Raw genomic sequence first — 21,327 nt, forward strand, 5'->3', positions numbered from 1 at the left:
TAATGTATGAGGACTCAATGATCCGTGGTGTTCAAGATAGGATGCGTGAGGAGTGTTTGCCAGGAGGAACAATAGAAAAGGTGGCTATGGCAATTAAGAGAGGTGAAAGGGTGGATGAGATGATTGTGATGGTAGGAACAAACGACTTCAGTGGTAATGTAAGTCGGCAGCGAAAGATATGAGATTTTTGCTTGAGGCTGTACGGAAGAAGACAGAGGGAGGAAAAATAGTGTGCGTGTTGCCTAGGTATGATAATGATAAGATGAGCAGAAGAGCGGTGATATTGAATGGCATAATAGCGAGAATGTGTGACAAGAGAGGACTGGTATATGCGGATGCTTGGAGTGCATTTGAAGACAGAGAGGAATGGTATGCAAGAGACCGCTTAAATTTGAATGAGGAAGGACATAGGCATCTGGAGAGATTGCTGTTCTGAAAAAGTGCGTGTCCCAGGGAGGATGGTAGCAGGGGTGGCCTTTTGTGGGAATGGGTAATTGGGAGAAGGGGAATAACATCAAGTAACACTGAGCCCAGTGGAGTCTAGAGGGGATAATGCTGGGTATAGAAACAACGGCATTTATATGCTATATACTAATGCCAGGAGTATCCGGAATAAGGGAGAGGAATTGGTGGAGCAGATAGCATCAGCCTGGCCAAAAATTATTGGGATCACTCAGACGTGGTTGACAGAAGAGGATATAATAACAGGAATAGAAATCGCTGAATGAGGAAGGACATAGGCATCTGGAGAGATTGCTGTTCTGAAAAAGTGCGTGTCCCAGGGAGGATGGTAGCAGGGGTGGCCTTTTGTGGGAATGGGTAACTGGGAGAAGGGGAATAACATCAAGTAACACTGAGCCCAGTGGAGTCTAGAGGGGATAATGCTGGGTATAGAAACAACGGCATTTATATGCTATATACTAATGCCAGGAGTATCCGGAATAAGGGAGAGGAATTGGTGGAGCAGATAGCATCAGCCTGGCCAAAAATTATTGGGATCACTCAGACGTGGTTGACAGAAGAGGATATAATAACAGGAATAGAAATCGCTGGGTACAGCATTTTTCAGCAGGATAGGAAGGGAAAGCATGGTGGTGGAGTACTGCTTTTGATAAGTGATGACCTATGTCCTCTAAGAGTGGAGACTTTGGAAGGTCTCCATGACACTAATGGTTTTATAAGCATACAGTGTAAGGTAGAGGTGGGCAAGAGAGGATATTTAGTGGGGTTTTGCTGCAGACCCAGGAGTACAGAGGGTGGGAACAAGGAAATGTTTAGACAGTTGAGTGTCACAAGTGCAAGCAGAATGATTGTTATGGGAGATTTTAACTACAGTAGCATAAACTGGGGAGAGGAAGATGCATGTAGCAATAAGGGAATGGAATTTCTAGAATTCTTGAGGGACAAATGTCTTAGGCAACATGTAATAGAGGGAACAAGAGGTTCAAAAGTTTTGGATTTGGTTATAGCATCAGAGGAGTTGTTAATAACTGAGATGACATCTCTCCCACCAGTTGGAGAGAGAGTGACCATATGGTTTTGACTTGGAAAATGAATAGACATGCAGGAGTATCAAAGAGATGGGAACGTATGTGGAATTATAAGGTAGCTGATTATAATAGTCTAAGACATCAACTTGGGGAAGTTTCATGGAAGGAGGAATTGGAAGGGCCAGGATATCATTAATGCATGGGAAAATATGAAAGAATATTTGTTAGCAGCAATGGTAAGTTGTATACCACGAGTGAATAAGAGGACACAATTAGGAGTCAAGTGGATGACAAACGATATTAAACAGGAATTGCATGCGAAAAAGAGCTGTGGAAGAGATATAAGGAGACAGGTGAAGAGAAGATGCATGAAGAGTATAAGACACAGGCCAGAAGAGTGACTAGTATGGTAAGGAAGACAAAACTGGAATATGAGAGTAGATTAGCCCTAAGATCCAAAGAAAATCCTAGGGAATTTTTTAGCTATGTGGCCAGTAGGAGGAGAAATGACTGTGGAAGAATGATATTGTGGGATAAAAAATGGGAATAGAGCGACTGATGCAGAGGACATAGTAGAATTGTTCAATGAACACTTTATTGGAGCATTTCATCCTGGAGGAGTCAGTTTTAATGCTAGAGGGATAGGGCAGGTTTGAGGTTTAGAGGTAGAGTAGGAGAGTGTGTTTCAAATACTGAGTACTCTGGATGTCAGTAAAGCTTTGGGACTGGATGGTATTTCACCACGAGTTTTGAGAGAATGTGCTAGGGAACTGACAGTGCCTTTGACCTAGCTTTTCAATGAAAGTCTGGCTGCAGGAAAGGTGCTCATGGAATGGAAGGAAGGTGAGATAGTGCCATTGCATAAGGGCAGTAGCAGACTGGATGTGTCTAATTATAGGTCAGTTTGTGTGTCATCAGTAGTTAGTAAGATCTTGGAGAAAGTAGTGAATGACCGTATACAGCATTATGCAGATGAGGGTAATGTTATCTGTGAGAGTCAACATGGATTTGTGAAGGGGCGCTCTTGTTTTAGCAATATGCTAATCTTTTATGATAAAGTTACAAGAGCATTAGATGAGGGGAAAGTCATATACTGCCATTTTCTTAGACTTAGCGAAGGCATTTGACAGGGTGCCACATGATAAGCTGATATTTAAGTTGCAGCACATAGGTCTAGATGTCAGATTGGTCAACTGGATTCAGGATTGGCTGTCCGATAGGTATCAGAGAGTTGTGTATGGTGGGGCAGTTTCAAGGAAGCAAAGGGTTACAAGTGGGGTCCCACAGGGCTCAGTACTGGGACCTATATTGTTTAACCTTTATATCAATGACATTGTCAGTGGATTACAAGGGGATGTTCAGTGGTTTGCAGATGATGCGAAGCTGGGAAGGATTATTAGTAATAGTGCAGATGCGGCAGCTTGCAACAGGATTTGAATAAGCTAGATAGATGGGCAAATGAATTTGGGTATGCGTTTAATGCAGCAAAATGTAAGGTCTTGAGGTTTGGGAAACATCAATGGGACAGTGCACTCTATGGGATGAGTTATACTGGAGGAAGTAAGGGAGACAAGAGATCTGGCGATTATGATTGATAGAAACCTGAAATTCAGGGGACATATTGCAATGGTTGTGAAGGCAACACAGAGGATTGCTGCAATAAAGAGAAGAACACTGACTTGCAGAGATAAAACAGTTATAATTCTATTGTATAAGACCTGATCAGACCACACCTGGACTATTGTTCTGAGATTTGGTCCCCAGGATTTGAAGGGGATAAATTAACTGTGGAAAGGGTACAAAGGCTGATAACAAAGATGGTTTCAGGACTGTACAATGATAGTTATGGGATTCAACTGAGGGAATGTGGACTGCAGAGTTTGCTGGATGGAAGAAGGAGAGGTGTGATATGATTGAGACTTTTAACCTGTTGAGAGGTGGTTACAGGGTTGACTGGGGAGTTCTTTCGCTTGGTTGAACAGCGGGAAGGAGTGATGACAAGAGGTCATCCCTGGAAATTATTACAAAAGGAAACTGTGAGAATGAGGGTGAGGAGTGGTTTCTTTGCATGGAGGGTGGTTGAACCATGGAATGCATTGCCTGATGGAGTGGTGAGAGGGAGAACGGTCAATGAGTTCAAGGAATGGTATGATAGACTTTGTGTTTCTTAGGGGGGGGGGGACCTCCCCCTCGATGAGTCTTGATAGACTTTGTGTTTCTTGGAAGGACCTCGCGCGATGAGTCTTTTGACTCCATGGAGGCCTGAATAATAATAATAATAAATACAGGAGATTAAAAGAATATGCAGAACCTTACAACAATGTGCAGCTGATAGTTCCCAATTTTCAAGAGAATTTACCACAGACAAAATAACTGTGTCTTTAAAGGAGGTTAAAACTGGCAAAACACCAGGCTTTCATGGTATTCTTCCTGAATTATTGGTTAATTGTAGAAAAAATGCTCATTAGCGACTAACAAGATTCTTTTCTCATATCTTAAAGATGGGAAACCTTCCAAGAGCCTTTAAGAGAACCACAATAATAGCCTATTAAAACCCACCAAGCCTTAAGATCAAGGAGAGAGCTATTGCCCAATTTCACATCTCAGTTGCTGTTATGATCTCTTCAAAAGACTGTCCCCCCTCCCCTCCTTAACAGAATTGGGTCAAAAAATCTGACATTATTCTTATTCAGCAAGCAGACTTTAATGCTCAATGTAGTTGTATAGACTAAGTACTAACCCATATTGAGACAGGCTTTCAGAGATGTTTGAAAACTTCTGTTGTGTTTGTTGACTTTATTGCCACATACGATATGGAAAGAGAAGTTATTAATATAGCAGATATAAGTCATAGCCAGGGCCCCCAGGCCAGGATTTTTAGCAGGCCCCCCTGCCAAAAATCCTGGCCTGGGGACCTGGATTTAGGGGCAGGTTAAGGACAACACATTGCTCTACAGGGTTTAGGATCAATTAGTTTAAATAATAACACAAAAGCTTAGCCAAATCATTTTCGATGTACAAAATTGCTAGGGGATTAAGTCGTTCTTGGCTATATCTAATATACCTAAGAAATTCCCATTATGAACATCTCCAATCTTTGTGTTCTCTCCTTGAAATGCTAAACCTCTGGATGATAAAAATAATGTTACATCTACAATCTATTGCAGAAGTGCTCTCCATTTATTTGTTTCATATTGAATTTGTAGTTGTAAGTCTTTATCGATTCCATGTCCTTTCAATGACTGCATAAGGGATTTCCAAGCAGCCAGATATTGTTTTCTGTGTTCGGTACTATTTTCATGAAGAGGCAACATACCATACAACTTTTTCCAATACTTATTTCTAGGCGAAAATCCTTCTTGGGCTAAACTGCTTAAGTTTTTGTTATTAGAGTTGCAAAAAATACGACATGGTAGACAATAAAGATTTTCTTTCAATACACACAATGTTAACCATTCTCTTGGAAAATGTTTTCTTGTTCTTTCATCATTCGTTTTCATATAGAGCAAAAAATCTTGAAATTTCATACCATTAAGATCTCTTGGCAATTCCTTATAAATCTTTTGGAATTCTTGAAAGCTGATAGTTCGTACTGTCTCTTGCCACATGTTGTTTGAGATTACTCTTAGCCAAATACTAGGGTCATCAGATTTTTCAACAGGGCCTGCAACTGAAACATGAACTGTATCATATTCTTCCATAGTCACTCCTCCTGCAGGTTTTTCACTTGCAGCCTTTTCTTCCATTGCAAGAGGTTCACATGTTACAGTCGCTTGACTTTTGACTGCTTTATGAGTTTCGATTTGACACTGATATTCTGTTTGGATTTCAGCGTCATAAACATTATCACCACCTTCACTACGATCAGTACTGGGAACTATGTCCTTTTCATTTTCAGATTTTAAAAATTTGGTTATGAATTGATGACCTCGTGATGCTTTCAATTCACCCTCTCGGATTTAAGTTTATTCTTCTGAGCTCCCGACTTATGTTTGTACTTTGAATCAGACATTAGGATTTTATTTATTTTAACTAGAATGTCTTTGCTTGCTTGAGAGCAAGTTATTTAAATATTTTTAATATCTCAAATTTTTTGTATGATCTGGAAAAAAAAATTAAGTTTGTTTCATACAAAAAAATCATAACTAAAAAAGCTTTATATATTTTCTTTTACTTACTAACCAGCAAAATTTTAATTCAAATAAGACAAATTCTTTTCATATAAAGAATTTTATAGAAAATTTTCAGTTTCTTGAGATCAACTTAGCCAACTAAAACTATCGAATAAAGCTTTCTCTTTTATTAATAAAATAAAATTCTCTCAGCATCCGTAGCATACGCACCGGTAGGGTAGTGTGCTGGTAACATCGGGGCAGCGTTGGCATTGAAACGACAGCGTGCATAGAAAGCGAGACAGGCGAACGAAAAACGAAAACTAAAGTAAATCTTTTCAAATGGGAAGTTTAGAAGCATAACCATTAGTCTGAAAAGATGGATAATGGGTTGGAAACGATTGCAAAATCTACTAGTCCCTCTCAGCACATATTCATTCTTATTTTATAAAGTTTCTTTTTGTCTTTTGTTAGTCTCACTTAACTGGCCGATCCAACAAGACGCCCCCCCTAATTCCGGGCCCCCAGGCTAGAGCCCTGTCAGCCCTACCCTTGTGGGGGCCATGGTCATAACATGCAAATCCATTGTACAACTTATTGGTAACATGATTTTTGACAGGTTCTTTCATGTGGCACTGGGAAACAAATTCAGCAAACAGAGAAAGCTGAATAACAGTCTCCCGCAGGGCTCAGTATTAGAACCAAACTTATTCAACCTATATATATCTGATCTGACAACTTAGTCAAGAAAATTTGATTATGCTGATGATATAGCCCTTGCCATCCAGGTCAACTTTAACAACACAATACTATGACACCAAGATTTCCCTAAATATCTCGGTGTCACCTTGGATAGAACAGTATCATTTAAAAGACATGTGGAGAATATCTCTTTAAAGATCAGAACTTGCAATAATATCATACAAAAACTGTGTAGTTCTGCATGCGGATTCTGCTACTACACTGCAATGCTTCACATTGGGGTTGGTCTACCCTGCAGCAGAATATTGTTCACCAGTATGGCTAAACAGTCCTCATATCAAGAAAATCGACACACAAATAAATTCAGCAATGATTACAATAACAGGCTGTGTCAAATCCAACTTCCCTCTACTGGCTTCCAATCTTGAGCAACATTGACCACTGAACTTGCACAGACAAGACGCTCTCATAAAAGAGTATAGAAAAATAAATTGTAACCCCCTGTTACTAATACATGACGACCTACCACATTTCAGTATAAACCGCCTTAAATCTGGATGGCTACTACCGATATTGGCTGCAGAACTTGTAAATAGCGATTTTAATGTTCATACGAAATGGCTAGAAACTTGAAATTAAAATCACCACAGGACTAAAACAAATATATCCTTCTCAACCAAACTTTGAAAGGGATTGAGCTTCCACGTCATACCTGTGGAAAAGCTAAAATAGGATTTGCACAGGAAATGATATCTATGCAGACAGCTTACACAATTGGAGAAGATCATCTACAACCCTTTGTTGAGGCCGATTCTTCAGCTCTTGAATGGTTAGCTGAATTAGATTTAAATTTTTAGTGACTTTGTTTAATTTATTATTATTATTATTATTATTATTATTATTATTAAACAAGACCTCATGGAGTCAAAGACTCATCTAGGAGGTCCTTTTATCTCACACACATTTCATCACACACATCTCATTATTTGTTTAATTTATAATTAAACAAAGTTATTAAAAGTTATTTAAAAAAAAAATGTTTAATTTGAATTAAAACTTTACTAGTTATTTGTATGTGTGCACTACCTGTCTTATTTATCTTGTTTACACCAATACTTATTATATATTTTGATGTCATGCGTCTTTTTTATTATGTCATACGCCAAATAAAATTTCTATACAGAATTAATTGGAGAGGCATCTGTTCCTTGAATCATATCAAAACCTGATATGAGCTCAAATTTAAAGAAATCTGTGGAATTCTAATCTATCTTACTTCATCTTTGATAATACCAAGATCTCTGAATAGGACTTTTCCTTCTTGGACTTACGTGCAGCTCTAATCTTTCCTGGTGCAAACATATCACATTCACAGCCTCATCTCTCTCCAAAAAAAAAAATGGTGTCCTATACTGCTTATGACACTGCTTTTCACATGTACAACTATAAGGTGATTCACATAGAACAGAACCCAGAACTGTTATAGACCAGAAATGGTGGAACAGATTAATCTCAGAACACTTGTGAATTGTCGAGCCCATTCAAGTTAGATAAGTCTCCTGAAACTTTGATCAGTTTCCATTCATTTGCTTGCAATTTAGAATAGAAACTTTGGGTTCAGTTTTATGTGAATCACCCTGTATAATCTGTTAAGAAATCCTAAATCCATTCCAACTTTAGAATACTTTACTCACATCTGGGGTAGTAAATAAAAAAAAAGCTTATCAAAAAATGCTTGATGCTATCCATTTAATAGGTAATTCCCCCTGCTCTCTCTCTCTCTCTCTCTCTCTCTCTCTAACAGACTTGATCCAGTAACTTTCTCATAGATTTCGTTATTGCCTTAATGTCTTTTATGTAGATGTTTTCATGGGCACTGCTTCCATAATTCTCCTGTTTTCCACTAAGCGTGTAAATACATGAAGATTTTGCTGGTCAAAATTCTATTCACGGACCATCTTCAAACCTACCAAACTTCTGCTAGCCCTCCTCTTTCATTTTCATATGCTTCTGTTGGAAGAAGGACTTCTGAAGGACTTGCAACTGTTCTTTGTGCATATTTTTTCTTTAAAGATGGCTCCATGTTCAAAACATGAATAGGTTCCTTCATTTTTCTTAACTAGTTCACCTTTCCTCCACAACATTAATGTGCTTTACATTTTGCAAACGCTTCTGTGGAGGTTAATTATAAAACAGATAAGTTAACAATTTTACTTTGTTTCCATGTTCTATAAAAGCCTCACCACAATATGCCAAGGATGGAGCTTTATGTGATGTCAGGTTGTCCTCACTTACATATTACAGTAAGTGAGAGATTATTATTTATTATTAGTATTTTTAATTCTAGAGGAAAAGTGATTCAGATAATATTAATTACATTACCTTTATTAAACACTTTGTGAATTGAATGTTATGATTTGTTTTTTCGATTAGGTATTTGCTAGTGAGACTGCAGAACTAGTAACTTACCATCAAGTAGAAATATCTCAGGTGTATCCATATGAAGGGTATGTATTTTGCATTCTAGGTTTAATCCAACTGCGCCCATAAACTTCAGTTGTTGTTTTTTTTCCCCCCTTAAATTTTACTGTTTCTGGCTAGCCACACTTATTCGAGTTTATTTAAAAAAGTTAGTAAAAAGAGACTTTTTATGCTGTGGAAGGTATATAAGGAGAAAGGTGACCAACAAACTCATGAACAGCAAAAGGCTCAGGCAAGAAAGGTGACCAACATGGCAAGGAAGGCAAAATCAGATTATGAGAAGAATCTAGCCAAACAAGCAAAGGAAATTCCAAAGAGTTTTTTCATTATGTGGCAAGTAAGAGGAAGAAAGACTAACCTTAATGAGTGATGATGGTTATGAGATGACAGAAGCAGATGAAATAGTTGAGTTACTGAGTGACCACTTTGCAAGGGTATATCATCCAAGTGAGGTTACTATTGTAACATATGTGACAGGTGGATGAATTGGAGGTTCTTGGGATATTGGAGAATCTCAATCTATATACAGCTGTCGGATTAGATGGGATATCAGCTCTGGTTTTGTGAGAATGTGCAAGAGAACTGGCAGTACCTCTGACTAGGCTGTTTAATTTAAGTCTCAGCTGGTAGAATTGCAAGGAAGTAGAAAGAGGGCAAAATAATTCCCTTGCATAAGGGAGAGTCTAAGACTACAGTGGCAAATTATAGACCAATCAGTTTCTCAGACCCACACCTGAGAAACCGATTGGTAAAAGTACTGGAAAAATGGTCAGAAAGAGAATTCAAGAATGGCTGGATAAAATATGATACTGTATGAGGGACAACATGGCTTTGTGTGAAGATCGGTCATGCCTTAGTAATTTACTAACTTCTTATAATAGAGTAACGAGCCGAATTGGGTAAAGGAAATCGCTACACGATGATTCTGCTGGATTTTGCAAAAGCATTTGACAGCATATCACATGGAACTCTGTTATGCAAATTAAAACCAATGGGAATGGTTGTGATACTGGTTATGTGGATATGAGGTGGCTGCTGGGCAGATATCAAAAAGTGGTATATAGAGGTTTCAGGTTACTTCCTACATAAATGATATAGGAAGTAACCTGAAAGGAAATATTCGGTATTTGCTGCTGATGCAAAATTTAGGTGGAGTAATAATTAATCAAGATGATGTGAAGAGCATGCAGGATGATTTAAATAGGCTGTGAGTATTAGCAAAAAATAATGGGTGTTAGTTTAATATGGAGAAATGTAAAGTTTCTAAAAAATGAAATGTATTTATCCCATTTTGGGATAAATACATTACAAGCCATGTCCACATTGATGGAACTATTCCAGGAAATAAATGAAGCTCGAGATTTCAGGATGGTGGTAGACATATTGCTTAGTTAGTCCAGAAGATTACTTGGCTATTGAAGAACACACTAACAAGTAGAGATAGGAAGTTGTTATTCCTGTTTATAAGGCTTTGATATGCCCACATCCAGATTACTGTGCTCAGGTCTGATGTCCTTGGTCTCTTGGTAAAGAGGAAGCAGTGGAGAAGATTCAGAGACAAGTTGACCAAGATAGTGAGTGGTGTTGTGGAATGTTCCATATGTGGATAGATTGAGGGTGTGTGGATTGCAGAAGTTGGTTGATAGGATTAAAAGAGTAGATATGATAGAAAGATTTAAGTTGCTTAAAGGTTTCCATAGGCTGATGCAAGGGAAATGTTTCATTATTTGGCTAGATGCACCAGAACAAGAGATCACCCTTGGAAGTTGAATAAAGGTGTGGTTAGTAGGGGTGTGAGGACTAGATTATTTGCTTGGAGAGTTGTGAATGAGTGGAATGAGTTTCCGGAGTCAGTTGTGAGTGCTTTGTCTGTTAATGGGTTCAGGAGGGATATGATAGATTGTGTGGATAGTTTGGGTCTCCCACGATGAGTCTTTGGATTCCATGGAAGTGTCCTTACAATAATAATAATAATAATATATTTAAAATGTAAACAAAAAAAGTATTCAATTTCAGTAACATTCCATCAGAGATGTACTGAACAATGCAAAAGAATGCAAATACAGTAATATATCTAGATTGCGTGTAACTTTAACAGATCACCATATGATAAGTTGGTATGTAAATTGGACTCACATGGGGTTCGATAATATATTAGTGACTTGATAGAGTATTGGTTGTCTGATAAGTATCACTGAACTGTGTATAGGGAACAGGTGGTACAGAAGAGGAAAGTACCTAGTGGTGTATTATTGAGTCTGTTGTAGGGCTATTATTTTGAATATTATGTTAACAATATTGGGAGAGGTTTTTAAATGAGATATGTAGTTGTTGCAGATGATGCAAAAATTGGGACATTAGTGAAAAGTTGTTGCGATTGTCCAGAAGTTTTGGAATTCTCTGTGCAGCTGGATGAATAGGACTGCCATTTCAAAACTTCACACTTTATAGTTGTGAAGTTTTGAAATTTGAAGACAAGGATGATAAGAAGAAGGAATGTATACAATTCCTTCTTCTTTATCTTCACCAGCAATTGCTGGTGAAGATAAAGACCTAGAGATGATTGTAAACAAGGACCTGAAATTTAAGAGCCGTATTTGGCAGTGATAAGACAGGCATCAACAATACCTTGATCATGCCTCATTATGATCAAGGATTATCTTGATCAAAATCAAATCTGCACAAGATTATCTTGTGCAGATTTGATCACCTAGTTTTTAAGAAGATAAAGATATTTTGAAAAGGGTCCAGAGAAGCATAACTCCAGTGGTGGTGTCAGGTCTCAGGACTGTTGAGTGTGAAAAGGTGCCATTGTATGGCTTCATTACAAGACAGGTTGAAAAATTGCTGGAGCAAAGATAAGTTATATTTTTTATAATATTTTTGTCTTTGAAAAATGATATGCATTTCACCTTAGTGATACTAAGACTGAATGCATTGTAATTATCGAATTATTGTGAATTATATTACAGTCACAGTTAACTAAGGCAAAATGGTTGTCAGAACGTGAACAATCAGATGTGCAGTGTGAAACTTCATCTCGGTAAGCAGTGTGGATTTTTCTAAGATTATTCATTGTTGAAAGTGTAATATGCATGTGTGGGAGAATGTGGCAGATGTGCTTATTAAGAGATTGAACAAGAGAAGTGAGTTTGTTGAGGGTCTGTGGAAAGTGTGATATTTTAATGGACTGTGGTGATTTAAATGAAAGTCGAGAACAAAAAGTGAGGAATATTAGATGAAAAGCAGTGATGGGCATAAGACTGAGAATGGTATTTTCCAGAAGGGTGAGCGAGAGAATATGAGTGCAGAGAATGTGATTGTGAATATGAAAATGACTGTAAAGCAAAAGTGAGTGTGCTTGCAAGAACTGAAGCAAACCTGACTGATGGAGTAGACGTGGGAGCAATTACCAATATGAGAGAGTGCATGATTGCTAGAAAGCAAAAATTAAAGAATGAAAGACTAAGATGTTATGAACATGCAAAATGAGATTAGATGTATGGTGGATACGAACAGAAAAGTGTGAAAAAATAAAATGAAAGATAGATTTTATATGGAGATTCTATTATAAAAGTTGTGGTGGATGAAAGGATAAAAGTTTGCACCTGAAAGTATCTTCAGGACTAAGGTAAAGTGGTACAACACCGGGCAACTCCTTGCAAAGGTGGAGCAAGATACCAACACTCCTACTGAGTATCTCCCATAATGCAAAACACATCTCCTTGCAGATATGTATAATGTTATGCATTAAGGGAAGGGCCACTACCCAGACTAGTTTCACCCTTTATTGAGGTCTCTTCAGTGGGAGCCAGGCCCAAGTGGAGATACTAGGCAAAAGCATTAGCAAGGTCATCTCCTCCTATAGGAGCTGCCAAACGGTGTTTGGCAAAAGTTTGTCTAATGAAAAGGACAGTGGAGTTTACTGTCATCGGCAAAGCTATGGATAGAATTGGAGGTTTGAGAGAGCAGATGATTTATATATGCAAGAGGAAGAGAGTGGGTGAAAGAACAGAACCCTGGGGTACACCTGCTTTGGTGGAGAAATCTGAGGAGCCGACCGTCCACCATGACACATAGTTAGTGACCAATGAGGAAGTTGGTGATCCAGTTGCAAAGTGAGGAAGGCAGACCATAGGATGGCAGTTTGTTAAGAAGGCCTCTGTGCCAAACCCAATCAAATGCCTTTGAAATGTTGATGACAATCACATGAGTTTCTCCAAATTTCTCCATGGCTTGAGTCAAGAGGTAGGTGACGAAGGCAAGAAGATCAGCCATAGATCACAAGTGGCGGAATCCATATTGCTGGTCACTGATTAGTTGGTATGGCTCTAGGTGGTTCAAGAGTTGGTTGTTGATGACCTTTTCCATAATTTTAGCGAGAACAGAAGTCAGAGCAATTGGACGGTAGTTCATTGGTTGACTTTTATCATCTTTGGGATGAGATGGATGTGGACTTGCTTCCATGTTGTACGGTAGATGCCAGTTGAATAGGATAGACTGAAGTGGTGATACAGGATTGGTGTTAGCTCTGGGGCACAATTTTTTAACACAATAGGTGGGATACCATCAGGACCAGATGCCTTGATTGTGTTTAGATTATTGAGGATTCTTCAGATTTCTTTTTGTCGGAAGACTGTGGAAGACATGAAGGGAGCCATTCTTTGTGGGGGTGGAAGGAACTTTTATCCAGATCATTAATTCAGGAATTGGAAAAGAAGAGTGAGACCAGTAAGTTGACCTTGTCTTTTGGTGAGGTGATTACAGTACCATCAGGATGTGAGAGTGATGGAAACCTAGGCGGACAGAAGTTGCACCTAATAGCCTTGGCAAGGGACCAGAAGGAGTGACTGCTATTTGGGTATGAGGCAGGTTTGCAGCATTTTGCCCTTTCAAAGTCTGACTTGGTGATGTTTCTTTTACAGTGGTTGAGAGTTTCAGTGTAGGCAGAGTGGGCAGCTGGAATTTTGGTCTTGAGTCAGTCATGGTAAGCAGAGGTTTTTTCTTTTACAGCATTGGCACACTTTTTTGAGTACCAAGACTTGGATGGTGGCTGAGAATTTGGAGTGGAATAAGTGATGAAAGCCTTCATTCCTGTGAGGATGATTTCTGTTATTCGGTCTGAGCAGGTGTTTGAATTTGAAGAACTGAAGCAATAGTCGTGCCATGGGAAGGAGGAAAAGGAGTTGCAGAGGTCCTCCCAGTTGGCACCCTTGTAGTGCCAAAGGAAAAAAGACTGTGAACCAGTAGGTGAAGGTTGTTCTGTGGCATAAAGAGACTTGTATGTGGTTGTGGTCTGAGTTACCAAGAGGAGAACCAACAACCACAGTATACCTGGAAGGGGAGCTTATTAGTAAGAAGCCAAGTGTGTTAGCAAATTGGAGGGGTGTTGTCAGGTATTCTGGTAGGAAGAGTAGTGATGATCTGAGATAGGTCATTGTTGATGGCAAACACCTTAGCACCATCAATGAAACTGGAGAAGGGGAGCCAATATGAGTTATGGACATTGAAGTCTTCAAGAAGGATAACCTCACTATTGGGGTATTTTGATTGCTAATAGTCGAGCTTTAGAGATTGATGAAGAGGTCAGAATGGTTGATAGAGTTTGGATTGCGATAGAGAGAGCATATGAAAAGGGCATGATTATTTGGGAGGGAAATTTTGAGTCAAAGCAGATCAAACAGTGGGGATGTGCACAAAGACTGCACATTCAAGATGCAGTGTCGTGTTCTGATGAATGCACAAGTCTGGAGTTGTTATGGTATTAGAGAAGTTGATGAGGATAAGGAGGATTCAGATTTTGGTTGATAATAGCAGTATTCTCTATGATGGTCAGCATAGGTTTGTTAGTGGGTAGTCATGTTTTAGCAGAGTACTTATGTTAGGGTGACCAGCTTTATAAAACAAAAATAAATGGGACACTTATGGCAAGTTCCATAGTGGATGGCATTGATTCCCCCACATACAAATTAGCCAGACATTTAGCCAAAGCACTCACACGCTATACTGGCAATACACCATCACACATAAAAAAACTCGGTTCACTTCAAAGCCAGTATAGAAAACATCTATAGAAACATCTATAAAAACATCTATAAATATCTACATATATAGAAAACATCTCCTCCCTATTCACAAATGTCCCACTCGAGGAAACCTTAGAGCTCATCCAAGCCAAATTTCCTCCCGATATCTCAGCCCTATTTCAGTTCACAATGAACTCAGGCTGTTTTGTTTGGCAAGGAAAATTCTACAAACAGATAGAGGAGACAGCCATGGGTTCACCACTCTCCCCACCCCTGGCCAACTTCTTTATGGAGACATTTGAAGAGAAAGCCTTAAAAACTCAGCCCACAAAAACCCACTGTTTGGCTTCGACCCCCCCCCTTCATAACAAAGATTATACTAAATCCATCACCATTCCCTATATCTGGAGCACCTCTGAAAAGTTAACCAAAATCTTAAAAAAAAAATGACCTGACCTCTTGTTACAAACCATATAAGAAATTGACATCCCTTATCTGCTCCACCAAAGATCAGCCACTTCCCCTACATGGGATATACCAGGACCCTTGCAGCTGTAAACTGTCCTACTTTGGCCAAACAGGCAGGACAGCAAATGTCAGGATTTTGGAACACAAAGACTACATCCGGTTTAACCAATATAGCCACTCTGGGCTTGCAGACCATGCTCTGGATACCCGCCACAGAATACGTTGGAAGAAAGCCACGTTAATACACTGCAGCAAATTTAAATATGAAAGATTGTTCATGGAATCAACCTCAGCTCTAAAAAACTTTCCAAACCTCAACAAATTTGGGTGCATGAGACCGCCCCAAATTTGGGCTCGCATCTTGAGAACTTCAGCCCAACAGCCAAGACAATCCAATATAGTCCACTGTGGGGACACCTTTAGGACTCTAGGAACAACAGTAGTTTTCTCTCTTCTGCCTCATTTGCTTTTTGCAGTGCCTGCGTGCGCATGTCATAGTTGTATGTTCCCATGAAGATGGCAATGTGACATTGCCGAAATATAGGAGGTATTTATTAAAGTTTCTTTTAATTAATATTCCAGTGTACATTGTAAATTCCTTAAATAATTTAATAGTCATTTGTTACCAACTTATAAGCTATCTACAATAATTATGGCAAGTTGACATGAATTAACTGTTATACAGTTAAAACTATGCAGTTTAGAGAAAGCCTGAATAGAGATGTGCAGTTTGTTTGCAGATGATGCGGAGTCAGGAATCTTCAGCTTGATTAAAATTAACATAGGCTACTTGTATATTTATCATATCTTTGTCTCACATTAACATTGTCATATTATATAAATCTTTATAGAGCAGATGGTCCAAATCCAGTCCACTAATACCTTTGTCACATTTTTAGATCTGAATTTCTTCCAAAAGCTTTGGCTGTCCTTTTATGAAATTATAAAAGTCTATACAAGAAATATCTTTTAAATGTGTTTTTGTTATTAACATTACTGTATAGTTTCATCAGATTCATAGTCCCTTTCATCTGTCCAAAATGCATTCATTAAAGAAAACACCCTTCTGATGATGCATTTGTGTCCAGTATTCCTAACACAAAACTCACAATGCATATTATGTTCCCAAACTGATGTCTTCATTTTTCATTGTCTGAATTGTTTCAATCCACCTGTCACTAGTTGTCACACCACATTTCTTCCAGTGATCAATACAGGCATATCCCAACTTACAATGCTTTGTACTTATGAGGCTTTTCAATTGCCACCATGACCCAAACTTGAAGTTCTTACTTAGCAGTTACGACACTTTAGTGACATTATGCTACCACTCGCATCGGCTTTCACCAATTGGCATTGCTGTCATAATTTCTCTTACAAACACATTTCACTTTGCATTGCTGTGATTAAGTGAATATTATTAAGCTGTTACATTATAACTTTTATTTTAATGTTTTTGTTGTGATTAAAATTTAAAGCCGGCATGAGTTGGCCGAGTGTTTAGCATATCCGCTCTCCACCAAAATCTTCAGGTTTGAATCCTGCCATGGGCATGGATGTTTGTGATTTAACTACAAAGATCACAATTATTAAACTTAGTGAGGACGGTGTTTTAAACAGTGAGAGAGCCATAGACTAATGTACACTGCTGTCATTACTGTGATTAAAAAAAAAAAGAAAATTCTAGACAAAATGAAAAATGCAACTGCAGTAAACATTGCTCTGAATAGTAAAAGGGATAGCCTAATTGCAGATATGGAGTGGTCTGGAACCTAATCTGTCGTAAGTTCAGGGTATGCCTGCATTAGATTCACATATATTCTTCACAGTTACTTCATTCAATAGTTTGTCTTCATCTACTACTTTTAGTGTATGGTTGATGTTAATTTTGGTTATGTTTTGGATATACTGTTGAACAACACACCAAGATGGAGGGACATTTAACAAAATCCATTTAAAGTCACATAACTATGAAAAGACCTGGTGCAGTTTTCCAGAAAATTATATTTCCAGAATTAACATTTCTGATGTTCAGCTATCAGAAATGTTCCATCGTCTATCAATTGGTTTTTGATGTCCAGGGCAGGATTGTTATGTTCCATCAAGTCGTTTTTCGACTCCTGGTGATTCCATGAACATACTCCCTCCATTCAGATCTGTCCTGGCCATATCTTTCAGAATTTCCAAGCGCATTCCAGTTGCTTCTTTAACTCCATCCACTCATCTAATTCTTGGTCTTCCTCTTCTCCTGCTTCCATCAACTTTAGCAAGCATCATTATCTTCTCCAGACTGTCATTTGCTCGTATAATATGTCCGAAGTATGACAATTTTTGCTTGATGATAATAGCTTCGAAGGAGCAATCTGTCTTTATTCTGTCTATCACTGATTTATTGGTTTCCTTTGCAGTTCATGGTATGCTTACTAAGCGTCTCCAAACCGATAATTCAAATGCATCTATCTTCTTTCTTTCACTCTTTCTCAGGGTCCAACTTTCACATTCATATAGTACTACAGAGAATACCATTGCTTTCACGATTCTGATTTTTGTTGTGAGGCTAATATCTTTAAAGATCTTGCTTAAATTTGTCATTGCTTTCTTTCCGAGTAATAATAATCTTCTAACTTCTTCAGTACAATAACCATCTTGATCAATTCAGTATCCTGGGAGCACAAAATTGTTAACTGCTTCCATTTTCTCCCCATCTACTTCAAAATCATTAAGTTCACATGTTGCCATAACTTTTGTCTTTTTGAGGTTAAGTTTAAGACCATATTTAGCACTTTCTTCTTTAACTTTCATAATAAGTTCCTCCAAATCTTTCTTCTGCTATCCAGGGCAGGATAGCAGATGTTAAAAAAAAAAAAAGAAAGAAAAAAAAAAGTTGCTTCTTTCTATTGAGCATTTGTTTTGTCAGGACAATCAGTTCTTGTGCCACTTCACCACCACAAATGGCCTCTTATTCAATCTTTTTGATAGTGTTTTTATGCATTTTAAGTTAGCTATGAATGAACTTAAACCAGAGAATGGATTGTAGATTATTTAAGAAATCTCTTAAGAGTTTGGGGCTTTTATCTTCTGATAGAAAATATGACTTAAGACCATGAAACATTTCAGTCATTCTTTCCACAATAGGTAGAATGGAAAGCCATCTCCTCTCCACCCTTCCTAAAACTTGCTTGTATTCCACTTCAACAAAATTGCAGGATTTTAATATCTGAACTCTAATAGTGAAAAAATAAAAATGTTGAAACATTTTGTTAATAGTTGATTCCACATCAATTGACAACATATCTGCACTTGTTTGCGAAAGCATTATGCTCAATATGTGCAGCACAGCTTACTCCTAAGCTGTTTATTTTTATGTTCTTATGAAAAACATTATTATTGCCTTTTTTTCACAATGCCACCAAAGTTGATGTTGCAGTTGTCAACACAAAATGCTGTTATCTTGTCAGCTAACTTATATTTCTATCTCAGATGTTTCTCCTACTAGATTTTGGAATTCCAACAATTTCATTTGTATTCCTTTTATAGGCTTCACCAAAACTGGGACCAACTTCAATCTTCCTTGATTTGATGAATGTTTTGACTCACATAAATCACTCATCACTTCATGAAATGCAAAAAAAGCCAATACATTTATAACTATACATTTTGTTCTTGCAAATATGAATTGTTTTGTATAATGGCATATGTGTAATCCATTGATCTAAATGAATGGTTATGCATGATACTATGGAAAGCTAGCAGTTCTTCTTGTGCAGCGGAGACATTTCTGTTCACCATTTGCATCTTATTGTTGTATATTATTATTATTATTATTAAAAAAAAATAATTTTTTCATGTAGTACTGTCATATCCTGTACACCCCTTGAGGGTACATGGCAGGAATTTGATGATGATGATTATGTGACTCCATTGGTTGATGTTAATTTTGGTTATGTTTTGGATATACTGTTGAACAACACACCAAGATGGAGGGATATTTAACAAAATCCATTTAAAGTCACATAACTATGAAAAGACCTGGTGCAGTTTTCCAGAAAATTATATTTCCAGAATATTTCCAGAATTAACATTTCTGAAGTTCAACTATCAGAAATGTTCCATTGTCTATCAATTGGTTTTTGATGTCCAGGGCAGGATTGTTGTTGTTATGTTCCATCAAGTCGTTTTCAACTCCTGGTGATTCCATGAACATCTAAGAGGTCCCTTTTTCAAATTCTCTGCAGACCACACACACACGCACTCTCAGGAAATGCATTCCAATCATTCACAACTCTCCATGCAGAAAACCTGCTTCTCACTCCCTTGCTCACACCCTCCTTATACAGCCTCAAAGGATGGCTTCATATTTCCCCAATCTCTCACCATGAAAAACCTCCTCAATGTTAATCCTATAACAACCCCTTACCACTTTGTACATCTCTAACATATCACTCATCCTCTTTCTCCTATCTATTAGACTCTGCAAATTGCATCGTCTAAATCTTTCTTCATATTTAACATTCCAGAGATCAGAAACTATTTTGGTCAATTGCCATTGGATCCTCTTCATCCTTGTGAAAACCAGGTGACCAAATCTGTGCAGAGTAGTCATATGTGCCCTAATGAAGGCCTTACACAATGGAACCAGAATTTTCTTACTTCTACAAGTCAGTGTCTTCACCTCCAACAATATATTTTCACCAAGAGTAAATTCTACATCCCATCTCTGTTTTCCAAAGTTTAAAACCTTATGTCTTTCAACATTGAACTAGCATCCCCACTCCTGTGCCCATTCACTCAGTTTATTCAAGTCTTCTTGTAAGGCCAGAACATGTGCTGTACTCCTCATAGTTCATCCCAACTTTGCGTCATCTGCAAATATCCCCATTCAAATCTTCCACAATTTACTAACATACAGGTTAAACAGTATTGGCCCTAAAATAGACCACTGAGACACCACTAGTGACTTTCCTCTTTTGGGATATTGCTCCTCAATAAGCAACTTGTTGATACCTATCAGATAGCCAATCTCCAATACAATTCACTAGTCTTATCCCATCTGCTCTAGTTTGACTATCAACTTATCATGTGGTAATCACTCAAAAGCCTTTGCAAAGTCTAAGTATACTACTGTGTATCAATCTCCCACATCCAATGCTGCTGTCACCTTATTGTAAGTAGATTACTAAAACATGACCTCCCTTTATAAGATAATTCCATTGTTGTCAATCCAATTATGGATCCTGATTCTTACCATCCTTTCCAATGCTTTAACCACAACACCTGACACATAGATTGGCCTATAATTTGATTCTTGAATTCTGTCACCTCCTTTATGAAGTAGTGCAATCTTACTTCCTTCCACTCCTTTTGGAACTTGGCCCAATGTGTAAGACTCATATTAAAGGAATATGTCAAGGCAAATGTCAACTCCTTGGAACATTTCTTCAAAACATGTGGTGATATATCATCAAGTTCCACAGCCTTGCTAATATCGTTTGCTTAATTCCCCATATACCTCTGGCTCAATTGTACTCAGTCTTTCCTTCTCATCATACACTACTCTTACACTCTTGATGATGTCATATTCACAAGAATGAAAGACTTTTTATGAACTCATTAAATATCTTAACTATATATATCTTCCTACCATTCATTTTCTGCAGTCAGTGCCATCTTGGCATAATCTTTTTTTTTTTTTTTTTTTTTTTTTTTGCTTTATTAACTAACTGCTGCTCATACTGAACTTTTGCTATCCTTGCTGACAGAATCACTCTCCTTGCCTGGTGTAAGGTGTACAACACCTACCTACTGGGGTAAGGTGTTGTACCACCTTACCCCAGTCCTGAAGATACTTTCAGGTGCAAACTTTGTTTGCTCACACTTGGATAAAGGATTAAACTAATTTTATTATACTCTAACCAAGTGAAAAATAAACTTTCAACATCTTTCTCTAAATCCAGAGTAATTTATAAAAAAAAGGGTGGCACACCATTTGGCAACTCCGATAGGTGGAGATGACCTGCTAATGCTTCTGCCTGGTATCTCCACTTGGGC

General features: G+C 38.0%; 1 protein-coding gene across 1 annotated transcript in view; it reads left to right on the forward strand.

Annotated features, from left to right (window-relative positions):
* LOC150100586 (glycerol kinase 3-like) overlaps positions 1-21,327 on the forward strand; it is a 473,098-nt gene that overhangs the window by 44,545 nt on the left and 407,226 nt on the right. The window contains exon 2 of the mRNA XM_090401838.1: positions 8,738-8,811. Within this exon, the coding sequence (XP_090257964.1) occupies positions 8,738-8,811 (74 nt within the window). The remainder of the gene's footprint in view (positions 1-8,737; positions 8,812-21,327) is intronic.

This window comes from Typopeltis vanoorti, chromosome 12 (genome assembly GCF_054136105.1).
Source record: "Typopeltis vanoorti isolate ZY-2024b chromosome 12, IOZ_Tvanoo_1.0, whole genome shotgun sequence".
NCBI classification, from domain to species: Eukaryota; Metazoa; Arthropoda; class Arachnida; order Uropygi; family Thelyphonidae; genus Typopeltis; species Typopeltis vanoorti.